This window comes from Salvelinus namaycush, chromosome 4 (assembly GCF_016432855.1).
Source record: "Salvelinus namaycush isolate Seneca chromosome 4, SaNama_1.0, whole genome shotgun sequence".
NCBI lineage: Eukaryota > Metazoa > Chordata > Actinopteri > Salmoniformes > Salmonidae > Salvelinus > Salvelinus namaycush.
The window spans coordinates 51,349,074-51,366,150 of NC_052310.1; the positions used below are offsets into that span (position 1 = coordinate 51,349,074).

Consider the following 17,077-nt stretch of genomic DNA (forward strand, 5'->3'; position numbering starts at 1 on the left):
ACCCCTTATAATTCATCAGACCTCCAGGAAACTCCACTGAGACCACCATCGACTAGGTTGCTCCATAGGTTCATGGACTCATACTGTGGCATTGTACACTCATCATCACAATGACAAATTCATTACCCTGACGCTAACCCCTACAATCTCAGTTGACTCCTTGCTATGGACACTCAAAACAGCTCATCATATGCTTCACTAGCTCAACATCATTTCCCATTGTCCTCCACCATTCCCTCCCTACCCACAATGGACTAGAACCACTCAATTGATACTTAATCAAGCACCTAAAAAACCCAATTTACTTCTGGCATCCAATAATACCATCTCATCGCTGTGTTCCATGCCCTCTACGCTCGGGTGATTCAGCACTGTCTGTGTCTGTATAGCCCCCCCAACGTAATATTAGTTCCCCTTGAGCCCCCGTGTCTGTACAGCAAACACGGCCCCAAAGCTAGCAGATAGGGATGTATACAGGATTTGTGTGGGAATGTGTTTTTTAATGGCTCCCTTCTGTAGAGTTGGATCATTATCTATGAATCAGCTGATTATTTACCCTCTGGTTATATCACCAGTCACCTGCATCATCGCTGACACACCCACTGAGGTGCAGGTAATATGGAGGGAGGTCAAAGCTGTACAGGTGAACATGTATACTATCCATATGGAGGGTGTAATTGAAGCCTTGGTTTAATCAAGTCCCTCTCTGACCATCCGCTGATTGCTAATGGCCCAGCCAGGGTACATAAAGGTGTTTAAGGGATGGGACTCACGGTCTGCCAAACCTGGCAAGCTAGAGGCCCCCTTTGGATCTGTGGTTAACCCCACCGACTGCTTACCATTTAATCAATACTCTATTTTCAATGCAGATATAAGGTGTGAGAAATAAATTAGAGGTTTTAACTGGTTGGCGTAGCAGAGTCACACCAGTAGAGCCAACATGGCTGTTGATGTGTAGCGTAAGTATGAAAAGTCATCACATTTACTCTGTTATTCCTGTGGAAGTAGGCTAACAGTCATAAAAAGGCAATTAACATTCTAGTCATTTAGCAGATGCTGTTATCCAGTGACTTACAGTGCCTTCGAAATCCTGCTTACTTCGAAGTATTCAGACCCCTTGACATTTTCCACATTTTGTTAGGTTACAGCCTTATTCTAAAATGTATTACGTTGTTTGTTTTCCCTCATCAATCTACACACAATAACCCATAATGACAAATCAAAAACAAGGTTTTAGAAAAACCTGATATCACATTTACATAAATATTCAGACTCTTTACTCAGTACTTTGTTGAAGCACCTTTGGCAGCGATTACAGCCTCAAATCTTCTTGGGTATGACGCTACAAGCTTGGCACACCTGTATGGGAGTTTCTCCCATTCTTCTCTGCAGATCCTCAAGATCTGTCAGGTTGGATGGGGAGTGTTGCTGCACAGCTATTTTCAGGTCTCTCCAGAGATGTTTGATCGGGTTCAAGTCCGGGCTCTGGCTGGGCCACTCAAGGACATTCGGAGACTTCTCCCGAAGCCACTCCTGCGTTGTCATGGCTGTGTGCTTAGGGTTGTTGTCCTGTTGGATGGTGAACCTTTGCCACAGTCTGAGGTCCTGAGTGCTCTGGAGCAGGTTTTTATCAAGGATCTCTCTGTTCTTTGCTCCATTCCTCTTTGCCTCGATCCTTACTAGTCTCCCAGTCCCCGTCCCTGAAAAACATCCTCACCTCATGATGCTGCCACCACCATGCTTCGCCATAGGGATGGTGCTAGGTTTCCTCCAGACGTGACACGTGTAGATTGATGAGTAAATATTTCTATTTAATCCATTTAAAAATAAGGTTGTAACGTACATTTTTGGGGGAAAAAGTCAAGGGGTCTAAATACTTTCCGAAGGCACTGTATAGTTGGTGCATTCATCTTAAGATAGCTATGTGGGACAACCACGTCACAGTAAGAGCACTATATTTACACAAAAGTATGTGGACAAATTAGTGGATTCGGCTATTTCAGCCACACCCATTGCTGACAGGTGTATAAAATAGAGCACACAGCCATGCAATCTCCATGGACAAACATTGGCAGTAGAAAGGCCTTACTGAAGAGCTGTGACTTTCAACATGGCACCGTCATAGGATGTCACCTTTCCAACAAGTCAGTTTGTCAACTTTCTGCTCTGCTAGAGCTGACCCGGGCAACTGTAAGTGCTGTTATTGTGAAGTGGAAACGTCTAGGAGCAACAACGGCTCAGCCGTGAAGTGGTAGGCCACACAAGCTCACAGAACAGGACCGCCGAGTGCTGAAGCGTGTAGTGCGTAAACATTGTCTGTCCTTGGTTGCAGCACTCACTACCGAGTTCCAAACTGCCTCTGGAAGCAATGTCAGCACAATAACTGTTGGTTGGGAGCTTCATGAAATGGGTTTCCATGGCCGAGCTGCCACACACAAACCTAAAATCGCCATGCGCAATATCAAGCGTCGGCTGGAGTGGTGGACTCTGGAGCAGTGGAAATGCATTCTCTGGAGTGATGAATCACACTTCACCATCTGGCAGTCTGACGGACTAATCTGGATTTAGCAGATGCCAGGAGAACGCTACCTAACCCAATGCATAGTGCCAACTGTAATGTTTGGTGGATGAGGAATAATGTTCTGGGGCTGTTTTTCATGGTTCGGGGAGGCCCCTTAGTTCCAATGAAGGGAAATCTTAATGCTACAGCATACAATGACGTTCTAGACAATTCTTTGCTGCCAACTTCGCGGTGACATTTTGGGGAAGGCCCTTTCCTGTTTCAACATGACAATGCCCCCGTGCATAAAGCGAGCTCCATACAGCAGCAATTTTTCACCATCTAGTCGAAAACCTTCCTTGAAGAGTGGAGGCTGTTATAGCAGCAAAGGGGAGACCAACTCCATATTAATGCCTATGACTGGAATGAGATGTTTGACGAGCAGGTGTACACATACGCTTCCTGTGTGAGTTAGGGTTGTACGCTACGGATGTTGTAGAGAATTAACTTGCAGGATCAAGTCACTGCTTTGATGTTTGCAGAGAACGACAGGGTGTTGTCCAGGGTCAAGCCAAGGATCTTTGCACTCTGGGAGGGGACACCATTTTCATCCGTGATGGAGAGGTCTTTGAGCAGCTTCGTCTTATCAAGGTTGAGTTTGAGGTATTGGGCCGACATCCAAGCTGAGATATCTTACAGGCACGCAGAAATGCATGTCGCCACCTGGGTGTCAGTAGGAGAAAAGTAGTTCAGTGTTATCCGCATAGCAATGATAGAAGAGACCATGTGAGGATATGACGGAGCAGAGTAACTTGGTGTATAGAAAGAAGAGGAGAGGGTCTATAACCAAGACCTGGGGGACAACAGTAGTCACCCGGTAGGGGCGTCCTGCTAGGTAGGATGCAATCCAAGAATGTGCAGAGCCTGAAACGCCCAGCCCTGAGAGGGTGGAAAGGAGAATCTGATGGTTCACAGTGTCAAAGGCAGCTGATAGGAAGAACAGAGGAGAGAGTCAGCTTTGGCAGTGCGGAGAGCCTCCGTGACACAGAAAAGAACAGTCTCTGTTGAGTGACACGTCATAAAGCCTGACTGGTGAGGGTCAAGATGATCGTTCTGAGAGAGAGTTGGTCTCTCAGAGAGAGAATTGGTCAGAGACAGCATGCGCAAGTGTTTTAGAAAGAAAAGAAAGGGATGCCGGTCTGTAGTTTTTGACATTAGAGGAGTTGAGTTTTGGTTTCTTGAGGAGGGGACAACTCGGGCCATTTTGATGTCAGAGGGAATGCAGTCATGGTCAGGGATGAGTTGAGGTAAATGAGGAATGGGAGAAGGTCTACAGAGATGGTCTGAAGGAGGGTAAAGGGTCAAGCGGGCAGGTTGTCAGGCCGCCAGACCTCACAAATGCCAGGATTTAATATGCAGAGAGAGGGGAGAAAGAGACCAAGGCGTAGGGTAGTTCTGTGTGAATGGGACCAGTGGACTCAATCGGCTGAGTGAATGAGGAGCGGATGTCATCAACCTTCTTTTCAAAGTTGTCCACAGAGAGGGAGGGGAAGGGGTGGAGGACTAAGGAGGGAGGAGGTGGAAAGGAGTTTCCTAGGGTTAGAGGCAGAAGTTGCAGTCAAGTGGTGGGCGTGTCTGTAAAGCCTACCGGATGAGGAGCGAACAGGTATAGAAAACACATATGAGATCATCTGAAAATAACTAGGTAAGATAGTGTGAGAGAGTGGTGTGGAGCCTTCCACTCTTTCCTTCCTCGAACAACTCCGCAGAACAACTTGGCAATACTATCTTTGTTTCGGCGACGGTCTTAGTTTTGCGATGAGACCAAGACTGAAGTACTAATACTAATTGACTTGCAAGGGTGAAGAGCACACCTCCTGGTACTAATTGCTGATTGCCTAGGAGAGGAGAAACTCTAAGCTTCAGCTGAATCTGGTAATGAATGGTGTGTCTGTTGAACAAGTTGAAGAGACTAAATTACTTGGTGTTACCTTAAATCGTAAACTGTCATGGTCAAAACATATAGTTTCAATGGTTGTAAAGATGGGGAGAGGTCTCTCCATAATAAAGAGATGCTCTGCTTTTTTGACACCACGCTAGTTTTGTCTTATCTTGATTATTGTCCAGTCATGTGGTCAATTACTACAAAGAAAGACTAGTTAAGCTGCAGCTGGCCCAGAACAGAGCGGCATGTCTTGCTCTTCATTGTAATCAGGGGGCTGATATAAATATTATGCATGCCAGTCTCTTTTGGCTAAGTGTTGAAGAAAGACTGACTGGATCACTTATTATTTTTATAAGAAACATTCATGTGTTGAAAATTCAAAATGGTTTGCATAGTCAACTTACACACAGCTCTGACACACACACTTACCCTACCAGACATGCCACCAGGGGTCTTTTCACAGTCCCCAATCCAGAAGAAATTCAAGAAAGCATACAGTATTATATAGTGCCATTATTTCATGGATTCCCTTCCATCTCATATTGCTCAAATGAACAGCAAACCTGGTTTCAAAAAACAGATAAAGCAAATCCTCACGCCAAATCCCTCCCCCTATTTGACCTAGATATTTTGTGTGCATGTGTTGATTTGTAGGCCATGTTTGCCGTTTTCAAATGTATGTAGTTCTGTCCTTGAGCTGTTATTGTCTATTAATATTCTGTATTATGTCATGCTTCATGACTGCTTTCGAAACAACTAATGGGGATGCTAATAAAATAACAAAAATTCCAAATAACAGGTAGCGGCTACTCTTCCGGGGTCCAAACAGGAAACAAAGCACAACAAATAAAATGCATAAAATACATAGTATACATAATATAATAACATAGTATACATAATATATGATGGCTCCTGCCCTATGAGCTGTTCCAGATCACGCAAGCCAAGAATTTGTGCAAGCCCAACTACATAACGGGGTGGCAGGTAGCCTAGCAGTTAGAGTTTTGGGCCAGTAACTAAAAGGTTGGTGGATCGAATCCCCGAACTGACAAGGTAAACATCTGTTGTTCTGCCCCTGAACAAGGCTGTTAACCCACTGTTCCTAGGCCGTCATTGTAAATAAGAATTTGTTCTTAACTGTCTTGCCTATAAAAATAAATAATACAGTGGAAATTACAATACAAAATATTTAAAAATGGCTCTCTCTTCACAGTCCCTGTTGTGCTGTAAGGTGTTCTTTTATCAGTTTTTTATCTGGTTGTATTGCTAGTTTGAGTTACCTGGGGTGGCAGAGAGTTCCATGTAGTCATGGCTCTTTAATACTGTGCGTCTCCCAGCCTCTGGTCTGGACCTGGGGACTGTGAAGAGACCTCTGATTGCATGTCTTGTGTTGTACTGATGAGTGTCTGAACTGTGTGCCGACTGCTTGAACAGACAGTTTGGTTACCTTCAACACATCAACACCTCGCACAAAGACCAATAGTGATGCAGTCAATCTCTGCTCAACTTTGTGCCAGGAGAGACTGACATGCATGTTACTGACATTCGCCCTCTGTGTACATCTAAGTGCAATACGTGCTGCTCTGTTCTGGACCAACTGCAATTTACTTATGTTCCTCTTTGCCGCACTTGACCACACAACTGAGCAGGAGTCCAGGTGCGACAAAATTAGGGCCTGTAGGACCTGTCTGGTCGACGGAGATGTCAAGAAAGCGGCTCAACTGAATAAAGCCACTGATTACCAAAACAACAACAGTCACAATTTGCCCTGCCCCTTAATCCTGGTTGGTGTGTCAACAATCATCTGCAAGTCATGAGCTAGCCACAAGACAGTACTAGACAACAACAGATAAAGACAAATATAAAGATGACAAAGATTTTTGGCACATCCATTATACATAGCAATCTCTCAAGAGGGAACATTCCCAAAATATTATGCCTTGTTTTCTTGTCCTGTGGATTGGAGGAGGAAGAGGTCATTACTCGACCTAGAGCCCCGTGGTAATTGCAATTAGGAAGGGGGTTGGAGGAAACAGGCGACATGATAATCAATTTGAGGCTGTATCGGTAACAAGAGCTGCTGGGGGGCTCCAGCTCCCTATGAAGAGACCAGATGGCCCCAGCCCTGTGTGGGCCTGTAAGGGGGGAAGGGGAGAGACAATGGGAGGGAGGGGAGCATGTGCAGGAAGGGATGTATGGGGCAAACACTTTTAGCTGGATAGAGGATTTGTGTGTGTGTGTGTGTGTGTGTATGTGTGTGTATGTGGTGCGTGTGAATGTGTGTTTGCCTGAGAGACGATGCCATCTGCCAGCAACGCACTCGGGGTTCAGCAGATGTGTTCTCTGACACTAGGGGTGCAGCAGAGAGGGATGTGGAGAGGGTCCTGACACACCGCAGTCTACCTCTGTGGGAGAGAGGAGACAGACGGCTGAGTGACTGGACAGCTGCATGGCACATGACACCCACATACGCACATACACACCCTACCACAAATGCAAACACACACTGACTCTCTTGTACCGGCTCTATGAACACTCACTTTTGATTAGACATTTGATTTGATTTGTTACTTTATTGTGTAACTATTTCCTTTTTTTAATGCACATTTTTCTTACTTTTTAACTCTGCATTGTTGGGAGAGGGCTCGTAAGTAAGCATTCCACGGTAAAGTCTACACCTGTTGTATTCGGCGCATGTGACAAATAAAATTTGATTTGATTTGACACACACAGATGCAGATGCACAGGTCCACACATGCTAATACAGTATAAACACTCACATGCTCACACAGACAAACATAACTCAGAACTTTGTTTTTTTCCATTGGACCCTGAGGGTAAAGGCCCTTTTAGGGACACTGGAGGGGGAGGATGTCTGGTCAGGTTTGTCCTCATTTGGCTACTGTCCTATTATTGGTGTTAGACAGACTGACTGACTTCAGGGCCAGCAGATGACAGGAGAGGCATCTCCCAGGCAGCTGTAGAGTACTTCTCTCTAGACAGAATTGATGTGTCTGGTCATTGAGCAGAGTAGAGAAGAGCAGCACAGACAGACTGAGTGAAGGAGAACTTCCAGATCTCAGTGAAAGGTCACAGTGAACCCCAGCTGGCCAGACCGGCCCGGCCAGTCATCTGGGATTGGCCGCAGGGACCAGCGGGTACCCTGAATGCACATCTACAACCTTTAGAGAAGGCACTTCCTGTCTACAGCACCAGAAACAGTGTGTTAGTGTCTTCACTGTGGAGGGTGTGTGTGGCAGGGGTACTCTACTCTTCACAGACTTTAGTGTCTAGCAGTTGTCTCTCTTTCCTGGGGCTAAGGTTTTACATTGAAATCAAAGTGTGAGAGAGTCAGTCTTATTCCCTCTTTGTTTATGCGTGTTGCTGCTGGTGGCAAGCACATGCAAGCTTAAAAACGAATAGACACTGTGGACATGAGTGACACCACCTGTAGCATAGTGTACGGCCCACCCAGTGTCCTCATCCAGACAAGTGTTGAATCTTGTTAACACTATTTTCTGTGTTAACTATTTTCAAGCCGGCTTCCACCAACCAACTGCTCCCATTTTTTATTGCCGAAAAATGCTGTTGTTGCACCATTTTCCCAAAAATCTCTTGAAATGTTAATTAATGAGGGATCTGTAAGAAAGCTGCCAATTAGTGAGACCTGACAGATGAGCAGGCCGTGGTGCCGGATGCTTTGATGACTCCGACGTTCAGGAGAGCTGCATATTTGTTTGGCCTGCAGGGCTGCCGAGAGGAGGGGCACTGTTTGATTTAGGGCGAGAAACAGGGTTAGCAGTAAATGGGCGGCTTGATAGCAATCAGCAACGGCCAGGAAGAGATCATTATGGGAGAAATTTTCAAGGTTCCTAAAATATTTACATATTGCTTCTTTTTTCCATCCACTCAAATATTAGTTTGGTCAAGTGATGCATAACTCTGTCTAGCTCTCTCTCAATTTAGTTAGGTTCAATCAGGTTCATATTATAGACAGTGTTATCAATCTATATCAATCAATAGATCACGAATCTAGAGATGATGGAAAATGAACTAACCCTGTTGTCCTTTTTGTGACAGGCGAGCCCGCGGTGACGAGGGAGAACAACTGTCTGAACGCAGCCAAGGCCTGCAACCTGAACGACACCTGTAAGAAGTACCGCTCAGCCTACATCAGCCCCTGCACCAGCCGTGTCTCCACTGCGGAGGTCTGCAACAAGCGCAAGTGCCACAAGGCCCTGCGGCAGTTCTTTGACAAGGTGCCACCCAAGCACAGCTACGGGATGCTGTTCTGTTCCTGTCCAGCCGGCGATCAGTCGGCCTGCTCCGAGCGCCGGCGCCAAACCATTGTACCAGTCTGTTCCTATGAGGACAAGGAAAAGCCCAACTGTCTCTCCTTGCAGGCCTCTTGCAAGACCAACTACATCTGCAGGTACACAAGGATAAACAGTTGTCAGAGTACGTAATATAGTACACAGGCATCTTGCAAGACCAAAAACATCAAACATGTAACATAGCAAACAATCACATAGTCTCACGTGTCTGAATCCACATTTACAACACAGACTGGCCAATGTCAATGTATGGATAAAATTACATTTAAGTCAACAGTGTATTTCCCCAAGCCGTCTTTCAGATAGCATCCTCTGTAATGTGAAGAGGTGCTACAGAGTACAGGTCCTAGCCCACCACCAAAGTGATGGGGTGTCTAAGTTAGCACAGCATGGCGGTTGCTATCATACCTTCGAGGTGTGGGGAAATATACCAAGCCCTGATAAAAGCTGTGAAAAACACCATAAACAAACCTGTTAAGATAACTGGATACTATGTTGGGAGACTGCATCAGGAATAAACCATTACCATTCAACATGTAATGCATATAAGCAAACACTAAATCTACCTACAATAACTGAGAGTATTCAGGTTAAGCAGTGAAACAATTCTCTTTCTGAATGCATGTATTTTCTGCCTTAAGTGTTTCATTTAGCTGTCATGTAGCAGTATTCAGGCTAGAATAACTGGGCAGGGGATTGGATGTGTTTGGGATAAGTGGCCTGTGTATCATTGGCAGTAATAGAGGCTGTATTGAAATGCAGTGAAACAGACTGGACTCAATGAGTGACGTCTGCCATTGCCTCTAGAGCTACAGCACTCTGTCTGGGATTAAATGGAGGCATTAGTGCAAATAAATTGGTTCCATTTCGATTCCAGCCTCAGGGCTGTGCAGTGTCTCTCTCTCTCGCTCTCGCTAACTCTTTCTCTCGCTCTCTCGCTCTCTCGCTCTCTCGATCTCTCGCTCGCTCACTCTCTCTCTTTGTCTCCATATTTCTCTTATTTTCTATCTCTTCACTTAGCAAAATGTTCTTGTTCCCGCTCTCTTCCCCTTCTCAACAAATGTGTAACACCAGGTGGTACTTAGCATCCCAACTCCATCATGAGTGGTATCCAGAGCTCCTCTCTGTTTGTGGGGAAGGATTATAAAACCAGGCATACTTGTTGGCTGCTCCTTCACCATATGGGACGTGTATCACAGAGTAGAATCAACACAGACCCATCCATGCTGTGTGTATGTGTGTGTGTGTGTGTGCGTTTGCGTGCCTGTGTGTCCGTGGGCGTGTGTCCGTGGGTGTGTGTGTGTCCGTGGGTGTGTGCGCATCAGTGCGAGTGCTTTTGATGTTGTCTATTTGACTGTGACAGTTTGTTTTATAAGAGAGATAAGAAAGTTCAGATACACTCACTGTTTTTGTTGCGTCTTTCAGGTCCCGTCTGGCTGATTTCTTTGCCAACTGCCAGTCTGAGCCACGCTCCCTCTCTGGCTGTCTTAAGGAGAACTACGCTGACTGCCTGCTCTCCTACTCTGGCCTTATCGGTGAGTCTCTCCCTTCTCTATTAGTAAACTCTCCCTCACACACATTGATGAGTCTTCCTATGGTCTCATTTTCTCACTGAATCTTTATACTGTCCCCTGATTGGATCTCATTCCTGTTGCTATGGTCATCTGTCAGAGAGGGTGCCCTTAATCCCCTTCCCATCTTCGCTCTAGCACAGTACAAACCAACGTCACACCACTTCCTCATGCCCCTTCACATCATTTGATGAAATTAGCTCATTGTTCAGAGGAAACCAAGGAAACCAAGACTCATAGTTGCAGAAAATGCAATAGAGCGAGAGAATGAGCGTGTGAAAGAGATAAAGAAAGAGGTAGGAAAGTGTGTAGAGAAGATTAGTCTGCTTTATCTTCTGCTTCTGTGTGCTGAGGGACCCATCCTAGCTCAAGCCATCACATTTCCCGTACTAGCACAGCTGTAGCAGATAGTACACACAGCAACCAGCAAAACGGCAATTCATTTTGCTGCAAAACAAAAATGGCTTGTTTGGACGGACGCCAGTAGAAGAACAATGCATTGAGGAAGCAAGAAATCTCTGACTGCAGCTATTTAGTTTACTACAAAGAGGAAGAAACCGTATTTGTCACACTGCCTTTGGAAATAGTCCATGATGATTCCAGTGTTACATGTTGTTCAGAGAATTGGATGAAAATCTAGCTTGAGATGTTGGGGGGCTAACAGTTGCAGTATGATAGGGATTCAACATTGCATGATGGTTTGGGGCAATGGGAGGTGGAAACTATTTTGTCTGCCACAGAGAATAACATGTCTTTAGAAAACAATATGGTAGATAAACTCTGTTTCTTTAAGTAATCTACTGTGTTTCTTCCCCCCTCCTTATAGGTACAGTGATGACACCCAACTACCTGCGTTCTCCTAAGATCAGTGTTGTTCCCTACTGTGACTGCAGCAGCAGTGGCAATGGCAAGGAGGAGTGTGACAAGTTCACAGAGTTCTTCACAGACAACACCTGCCTCCGTGAGTGACTGACCAGCCTCCTCCTGTCCTCTCCTCTCCGTTTCATTCTCTTACCAGTTTCCTGTCTCCTCCACCCTTTCATTGTGGGTCTCCTGCCAATTGTTCATCCCTCTCTCACCTTTATCCTCCCTCTCTCCCAAGTGATACTCCATCTCTCCTGTGAGCTCTTTGCCGATGGAGCAGAAAAGCAGACAGAGAGGAGGAAGAAACAGCGATAAGGCTGTGTGGGTGCATGCATGCACACGTGAATATATGTTTGTGTGTGTGAGTAAAGGGTTCCAATATCCGCATAGCTCTCCCAGATCAGCAACCAGGGCATTGTCTTCTAACTCTATGACCGTCCTTCCACATATCAGACAGCTTTAATTAACCCACCTCCCCTCCCTCCCTCCTCTCCTCCTTTAATAAATACGGCTGCTTCACTATCACAAGGTGTCAGGCCTCTGGAGATAGCAGATCCATGGCTGTGGTGCTTTTCTTTGTGCAATCACAGCTCAACTTCCTCTGCTGTGTTATTTGTATGGCATTGTCTCTCAGCGCTTTATTTCAGTCAAAGCCAATAGTACCCAATATAGTCATGCTCTCACTGACCCTATGCATAAGTTTGTTTTCACTGTATTGTAGAGATAGAGTTTTATAAATACATTTATTCTCAATGTGACAATGAACACAACATAGCATTATTGCAATAGAGACATTTCTTCAGTGGAATGTCAGTGTCATTGAAGTCTTTTTGACCCACTGCTTTTGGGTTTTAGTTTTGAGAAAGAAAGCCATTGAGTAGTCTATCTCGGATCATCAACTAGATTTAGTCGCAAGGGAAAAAAAGATATTGAGCAGGTAGCCTGGCGGATAGGAGTGTTGGGCCAGTAACCAAAAGGTTATCCCCGAGCCGACAAGGTAAAAATCTGTTGTTCTGTCCCTGAGCAAGGCAGTTAACCCCCTACAACAACATCTCCCTGGGCACTGATGATGTCGATTAAGACAGCCCCCTGCACCTCTCTGATTCAGGGGTTGGGTTACATGCGGAAGACACAATTCAGTTGAATGCATTCAGTTGTACAACTGATTAGGTGTCCCATTTCCCTTGTCAGGGGGCCAGAACATAATTATAAATAATTTGCAGACTGCATAGTGACAGCTAGAAGCCTAAACAGATATATTTGACTAAAACATAATCATTTCAAACATTGCTTACATTTGTATATGATCTCATATATCTATATTTTGCGAGGGAATACTTTGGAACAGATTTCCAAAATGAAAATCACTGCTGGCGTGTTTACAGTCTTTTATGTACAAAGAAAATATATATTAGATTTTTTTGCTCAGAAATCTTGGGGGGCCAAATAAAATCATCCGCGGGACACCAGTTGGGAACCCTGGTCTATCTAGACAGACGGGTTTCTTCCAACAATGTACAAATGTTCCATCATACATGTCTCCAATTAGACCAATGTCAGTTTGTCAGAGAGGAAAGGGTGGCGTTGGGAAAGCCGTCCAAAGTATTATCTGTTCATGTCCTTAAACATTTTCGGGGGCTAGCGCTGGTGGAGGATATTTTCAATGAGTGTATATCGTGAGTAGTTTGCTTGCGCCATGACGTCAGCGTTACATGCTTACAACCACTGACTGGCTGTGGCTAGAACTAGCCTAGTTATCTGCACATTGCCCACATGAACACATTGCCTACATCAATTTACTATAGAATACTTGTCACGCCCTGACCATAGTTTGCATTGTATGTTTCTATGTTTTGTTTGGTCAGGGTGTGATCTGAGTGGGCATTCTATGTTGTATGTCTAGTTTGTCTGTTTCTATGTGTTTGGCCTGATATGGTTCTCAATCAGAGGCAGGTGTTAGTCGTTGTCTCTGATTGGGAACCATATTTAGGTAGCCTGTTTTGTATTGTGGGTTGTGGGTGATTATTCCTGTTCGTGTGTTCCTGTGTTTAGTGTTCACTATTTCGGGACTGTTGCGTCTTCGTTTATTTTGTCAGTTTATTGTTTTTGTTCTTTCTTGAAAGTATTCTAATAAATATGAATACTCACCACGCTGCGTATTGGTCCGATATCTCCTACTCCTTCTCAGACGAGGAGGACGAAGAACGTGACAGAATCACCCACCACCAAAGGACCAAGCAGCGTGGTAACGGGCAGCAGCAGCAGCAGCGATCGCAGGACTCCTGGACCTGGGAGGAGATTCTGGACGGCAAGGGACCCTGGGCACAGGCTGGAGAATATCGCCGCCCCAAGGCTGAGCTGGAGGCAGCGAAAGCGGAGAGGCGGCGGTATGAGGAAGCAGCACGAAAGCGCGGCTGGAAGCCAGAGAGGCAGCCCCAAAAATTTCTTGGGGGGGGTGGCACATGGGGAGTGTGGTTAAGTCAGGTAGCAGACCTGAGCCAGCTCCCCGTGCTTACCGTGGAGAGAGAGGGACCGGGCAGGCACCGTGTTATGCCGTGAGGCGCACGGTGTCCCCGGTGCGCAGGCATAGCCCGGTGCGGTACATAGCAGCGCCTCGTATCGGCCGGGCTAGAGTGGGCATCGAGCCAGGTGCCATGAAGCCGGCTCAACGCATCTGGTCTCCAGTGCGTCTCCTCTGGCCGGGGTACATGGCACCAGCCCTACGCATGGTGTCCCCGGTTCGCCAGCACAGCCCAGTGCGGCCTATTCCACCTCGCCGCACTGGCTTGGCTACGGGGAGCATTCAGCCAGGTAGGGTTGGGCAGGCTCGGTGCTCGAGACCTGTAGTGCGCCTTCGTGGTCCGGTCTATCCGGTGCCACCTCCACGCACCAGCCCTCCGGTGGCAGCACCCCGCACCAGGCTGTCTCTCCGTCTCCGCACTACAGGTGCTCCCGCCTGCTCAGCGCTGCCAGAGTCTCCCTCCAGTCCAGCGCCGCCTGAGTCTCCCTCCTGTCCAGCGCCGCCTGAGTCTCCCTCCTGTCCAGCACCGCCTGAGTCTCCCTCCTGTCCAGCGCCGCCTGAGTCTCCCTCCTGTCCAGCGCCGCCTGAGTCTTCCTCCTGTCCAGCGCCGCCTGTGTCCCTCCAGTCCAGCGCCGCCTGAGTCTCCCTCCTGTCCAGCGCCGCCTGAGTCTCCCTCCTGTCCAGCGCCGCCTGAGTCTCCCGTCTGTCCTGAGCCGCCAGAGTCGCCCGTCTGTCCTGAGCCGCCAGAGTCGCCCGTCTGTCCTGAGCCGCCAGAGTCGCCCGTCTGTCCTGAGCCGCCAGAGTCGCCCGTCTGTCCTGAGCCGCCAGAGTCGCCCGTCTGTCCTGAGCCGCCAGAGTCGCCCGTCTGTCCTGAGCCGCCAGAGTCGCCCGTCTGTCCTGAGCCGCCAGAGTCGCCCGTTTGTCCTGAGCCGCCAGAGTCGCCCGTCTGTCCTGAGCCGCCCGTCTGTCCTGAGCCGCCCGTCTGTCCTGAGCCGCCCGTCTGTCCTGAGCCGCCCGTCTGTCCTGAGCCGCCCGTCTGTCCTGAGCCGCCCGTCTGTCCTGAGCCGCCAGAGTCGCCCGTCTGTCCTGAGCCGCCAGAGTCGCCCACCCGTCTGTCCTGAGCCGCCAGAGCCGCCCACCCGTCTGTCCTGAGCCGCCAGAGCCGCCCACCCGTCTGTCCTGAGCCGCCAGAGCCGCCCACCCGTCAGTCAGGAGCCGCCAGAGCCACCCGCCAGTCAGGAGCCGCCAGAGCCGCACGCCAGTCAGGAGCTGCCCTTCAGTCCGGAGCTGCCCCTCAGTCCGGAGCTGCCCTTCAGTCCAGTGGGGCCCTTTAGTAGGATTGCCGGTCCAAGGTTGGCGGCGAGGGTAGCCGCTCCTAAGAGGCCACTGAAGCGGGGAATGACTATGGTGGAGTGGGGTCCACGTCCCACGCCAGAGCCGCCACCGCGGACAGATGCCCACCCAGACCCTCCCCTATAGGTTTAGGTTTTGCGGCCGGAGTCCGCACCTTGGGGGGGGGGGGGGGGGGGGGTACTGTCACGCCCTGACCATAGTTTGCGTTGTATGTTTCTATGTTTTGTTTGGTCAGGGTGTGATCTGAGTGGGCATTCTATGTTGTATGTCTAGTTTGTCTGTTTCTATGTGTTTGGCCTGATATGGTTCTCAATCAGAGGCAGGTGTTAGTCGTTGTCTCTGATTGGGAACCATATTTAGGTAGCCTGTTTTGTATTGTGGGTTGTGGGTGATTATTCCTGTTCGTGTGTTCCTGTGTTTTGTGTTCACTATTTCGGGACTGTTGCGTCTTCGTTTATTTTGTCAGTTTATTGTTTTTGTTCTTTCTTGAAAGTATTCTAATAAATATGAATACTCACCACGCTGCGTATTGGTCCGATATCTCCTACTCCTTCTCAGACGAGGAGGACGAAGAACGTGACAATACTACAACAAAACCTACACAAGATCTGTTCAGACCTACCTACCTACAGGTTATGGAAAATTTGCTCTTTTAGTTTTTGTCCAGTAGGTTTCCTGAAGGAGAAAGAAAAAACACTATGGTAAATACTACATTAATTTCTGCAAAAACACTACAGTAAATACTACAGTCCACAGAAACACTACAGTAAATACTACAATATACAACAGTATTTATACAATAGTAAACTGTAAATATTACAGTAATGTCTGGACTAAAGTCTGCAAAAACCCTACAGTGAATACATAGTATCAGGAATCAAGGTACTGAAAGACCCAAGTGCAAAATGTGTGAAATAACAATGTTTATTGTAACAACAGGGGCAGGCAGGCTCAGGGTCAGGTCCGGTAGAGGTCGGTAATCCAGAGGTGGAGCAAAGGTACAGGACGGCAGGCAGGCTCAGGGTCAGGTCCGGTAGAGGTCGGTAATCCAGAGGTGGAGCAAAGGTACAGGACGGCAGGCAGGCTCAGGGTCAGGTCCGGCAGATGTCGGTAATCCAGAGGTGGAGCAAAGGTACAGGACGGCAGGCAGGCTCAGGGTCAGGTCCGGCAGATGTCGGTAATCCAGAGGTGGAGCAAAGGTACAGGACGGCAGGCAGGCTCAGGGACAGGTCCGGCAGAAGTCGATAATCCAGAGTAGAGGCCTAGGTACAGGACGGCAGGCAGGCTCAGGGTCAGGTCCGGCAGAGGTCGGTAATCCAGAGGTGGAGCAAAGGTACAGGACGGCAGGCAGGCTCAGGGACAGGCAGAGTGGTCAGGTGTGTGGGTACAGGGTCAGGACAGGCAAGGCTCAAAAACCAGGAGAACAAGAAAAGAGAAACTGGAAAAGAGAGACACAAAACGCTGGTAGGCTTGAACAAACAAGACGAACTGGCAACAGACAGACAGAAAACACAGGTATAAATACCCAGAGGATAAGTGGGGAAGATGGGTGACACGTGGAGGGGGTGGGGACAAGCACAAGTACAGGTGAAACAGATCAGGGCGTGACACTATAGTATATTTTCATTTGGGTGTGTCCACCGATGTCATGTTTTTGAGGGGATTGTTTTTAAGCCCTGTCTACTCAAACTCATGATTTGTTAGGAGATTTGTCTGAAGGGCATCCTCCCCAAATGTTTTCCTGCCCAGAAAATGCTACATAATTCCCAGACCATGGGCTCTTTAGCCAACATCTGCATAACGCTTGTTTTGACGGTGTCGGAGGTGGAACTGAGTTAAAGCTGTCAAATCCACAAGTAGCTCCGGCATTATACCTAAAGCGGACATTGCCATTGGTTGCACTAAGTATCACTGAGAGAAATCCCATGCAGCCATGTTTACAAGTTCGAACACTGGAATATGAGATGTAATCTACACCTCGATTAGGCT

General features: G+C 47.6%; 1 protein-coding gene across 1 annotated transcript in view; it reads left to right on the forward strand.

The window, feature by feature from the left end:
• gfra1a (gdnf family receptor alpha 1a) overlaps positions 1 to 17,077 on the forward strand; it is a 110,819-nt gene that overhangs the window by 65,521 nt on the left and 28,221 nt on the right. The window contains exons 4-6 of the mRNA XM_038990567.1: positions 8,526 to 8,877; positions 10,205 to 10,314; positions 11,177 to 11,311. Coding sequence (XP_038846495.1) covers positions 8,526 to 8,877; positions 10,205 to 10,314; positions 11,177 to 11,311 — 597 coding nt within the window. The remainder of the gene's footprint in view (positions 1 to 8,525; positions 8,878 to 10,204; positions 10,315 to 11,176; positions 11,312 to 17,077) is intronic.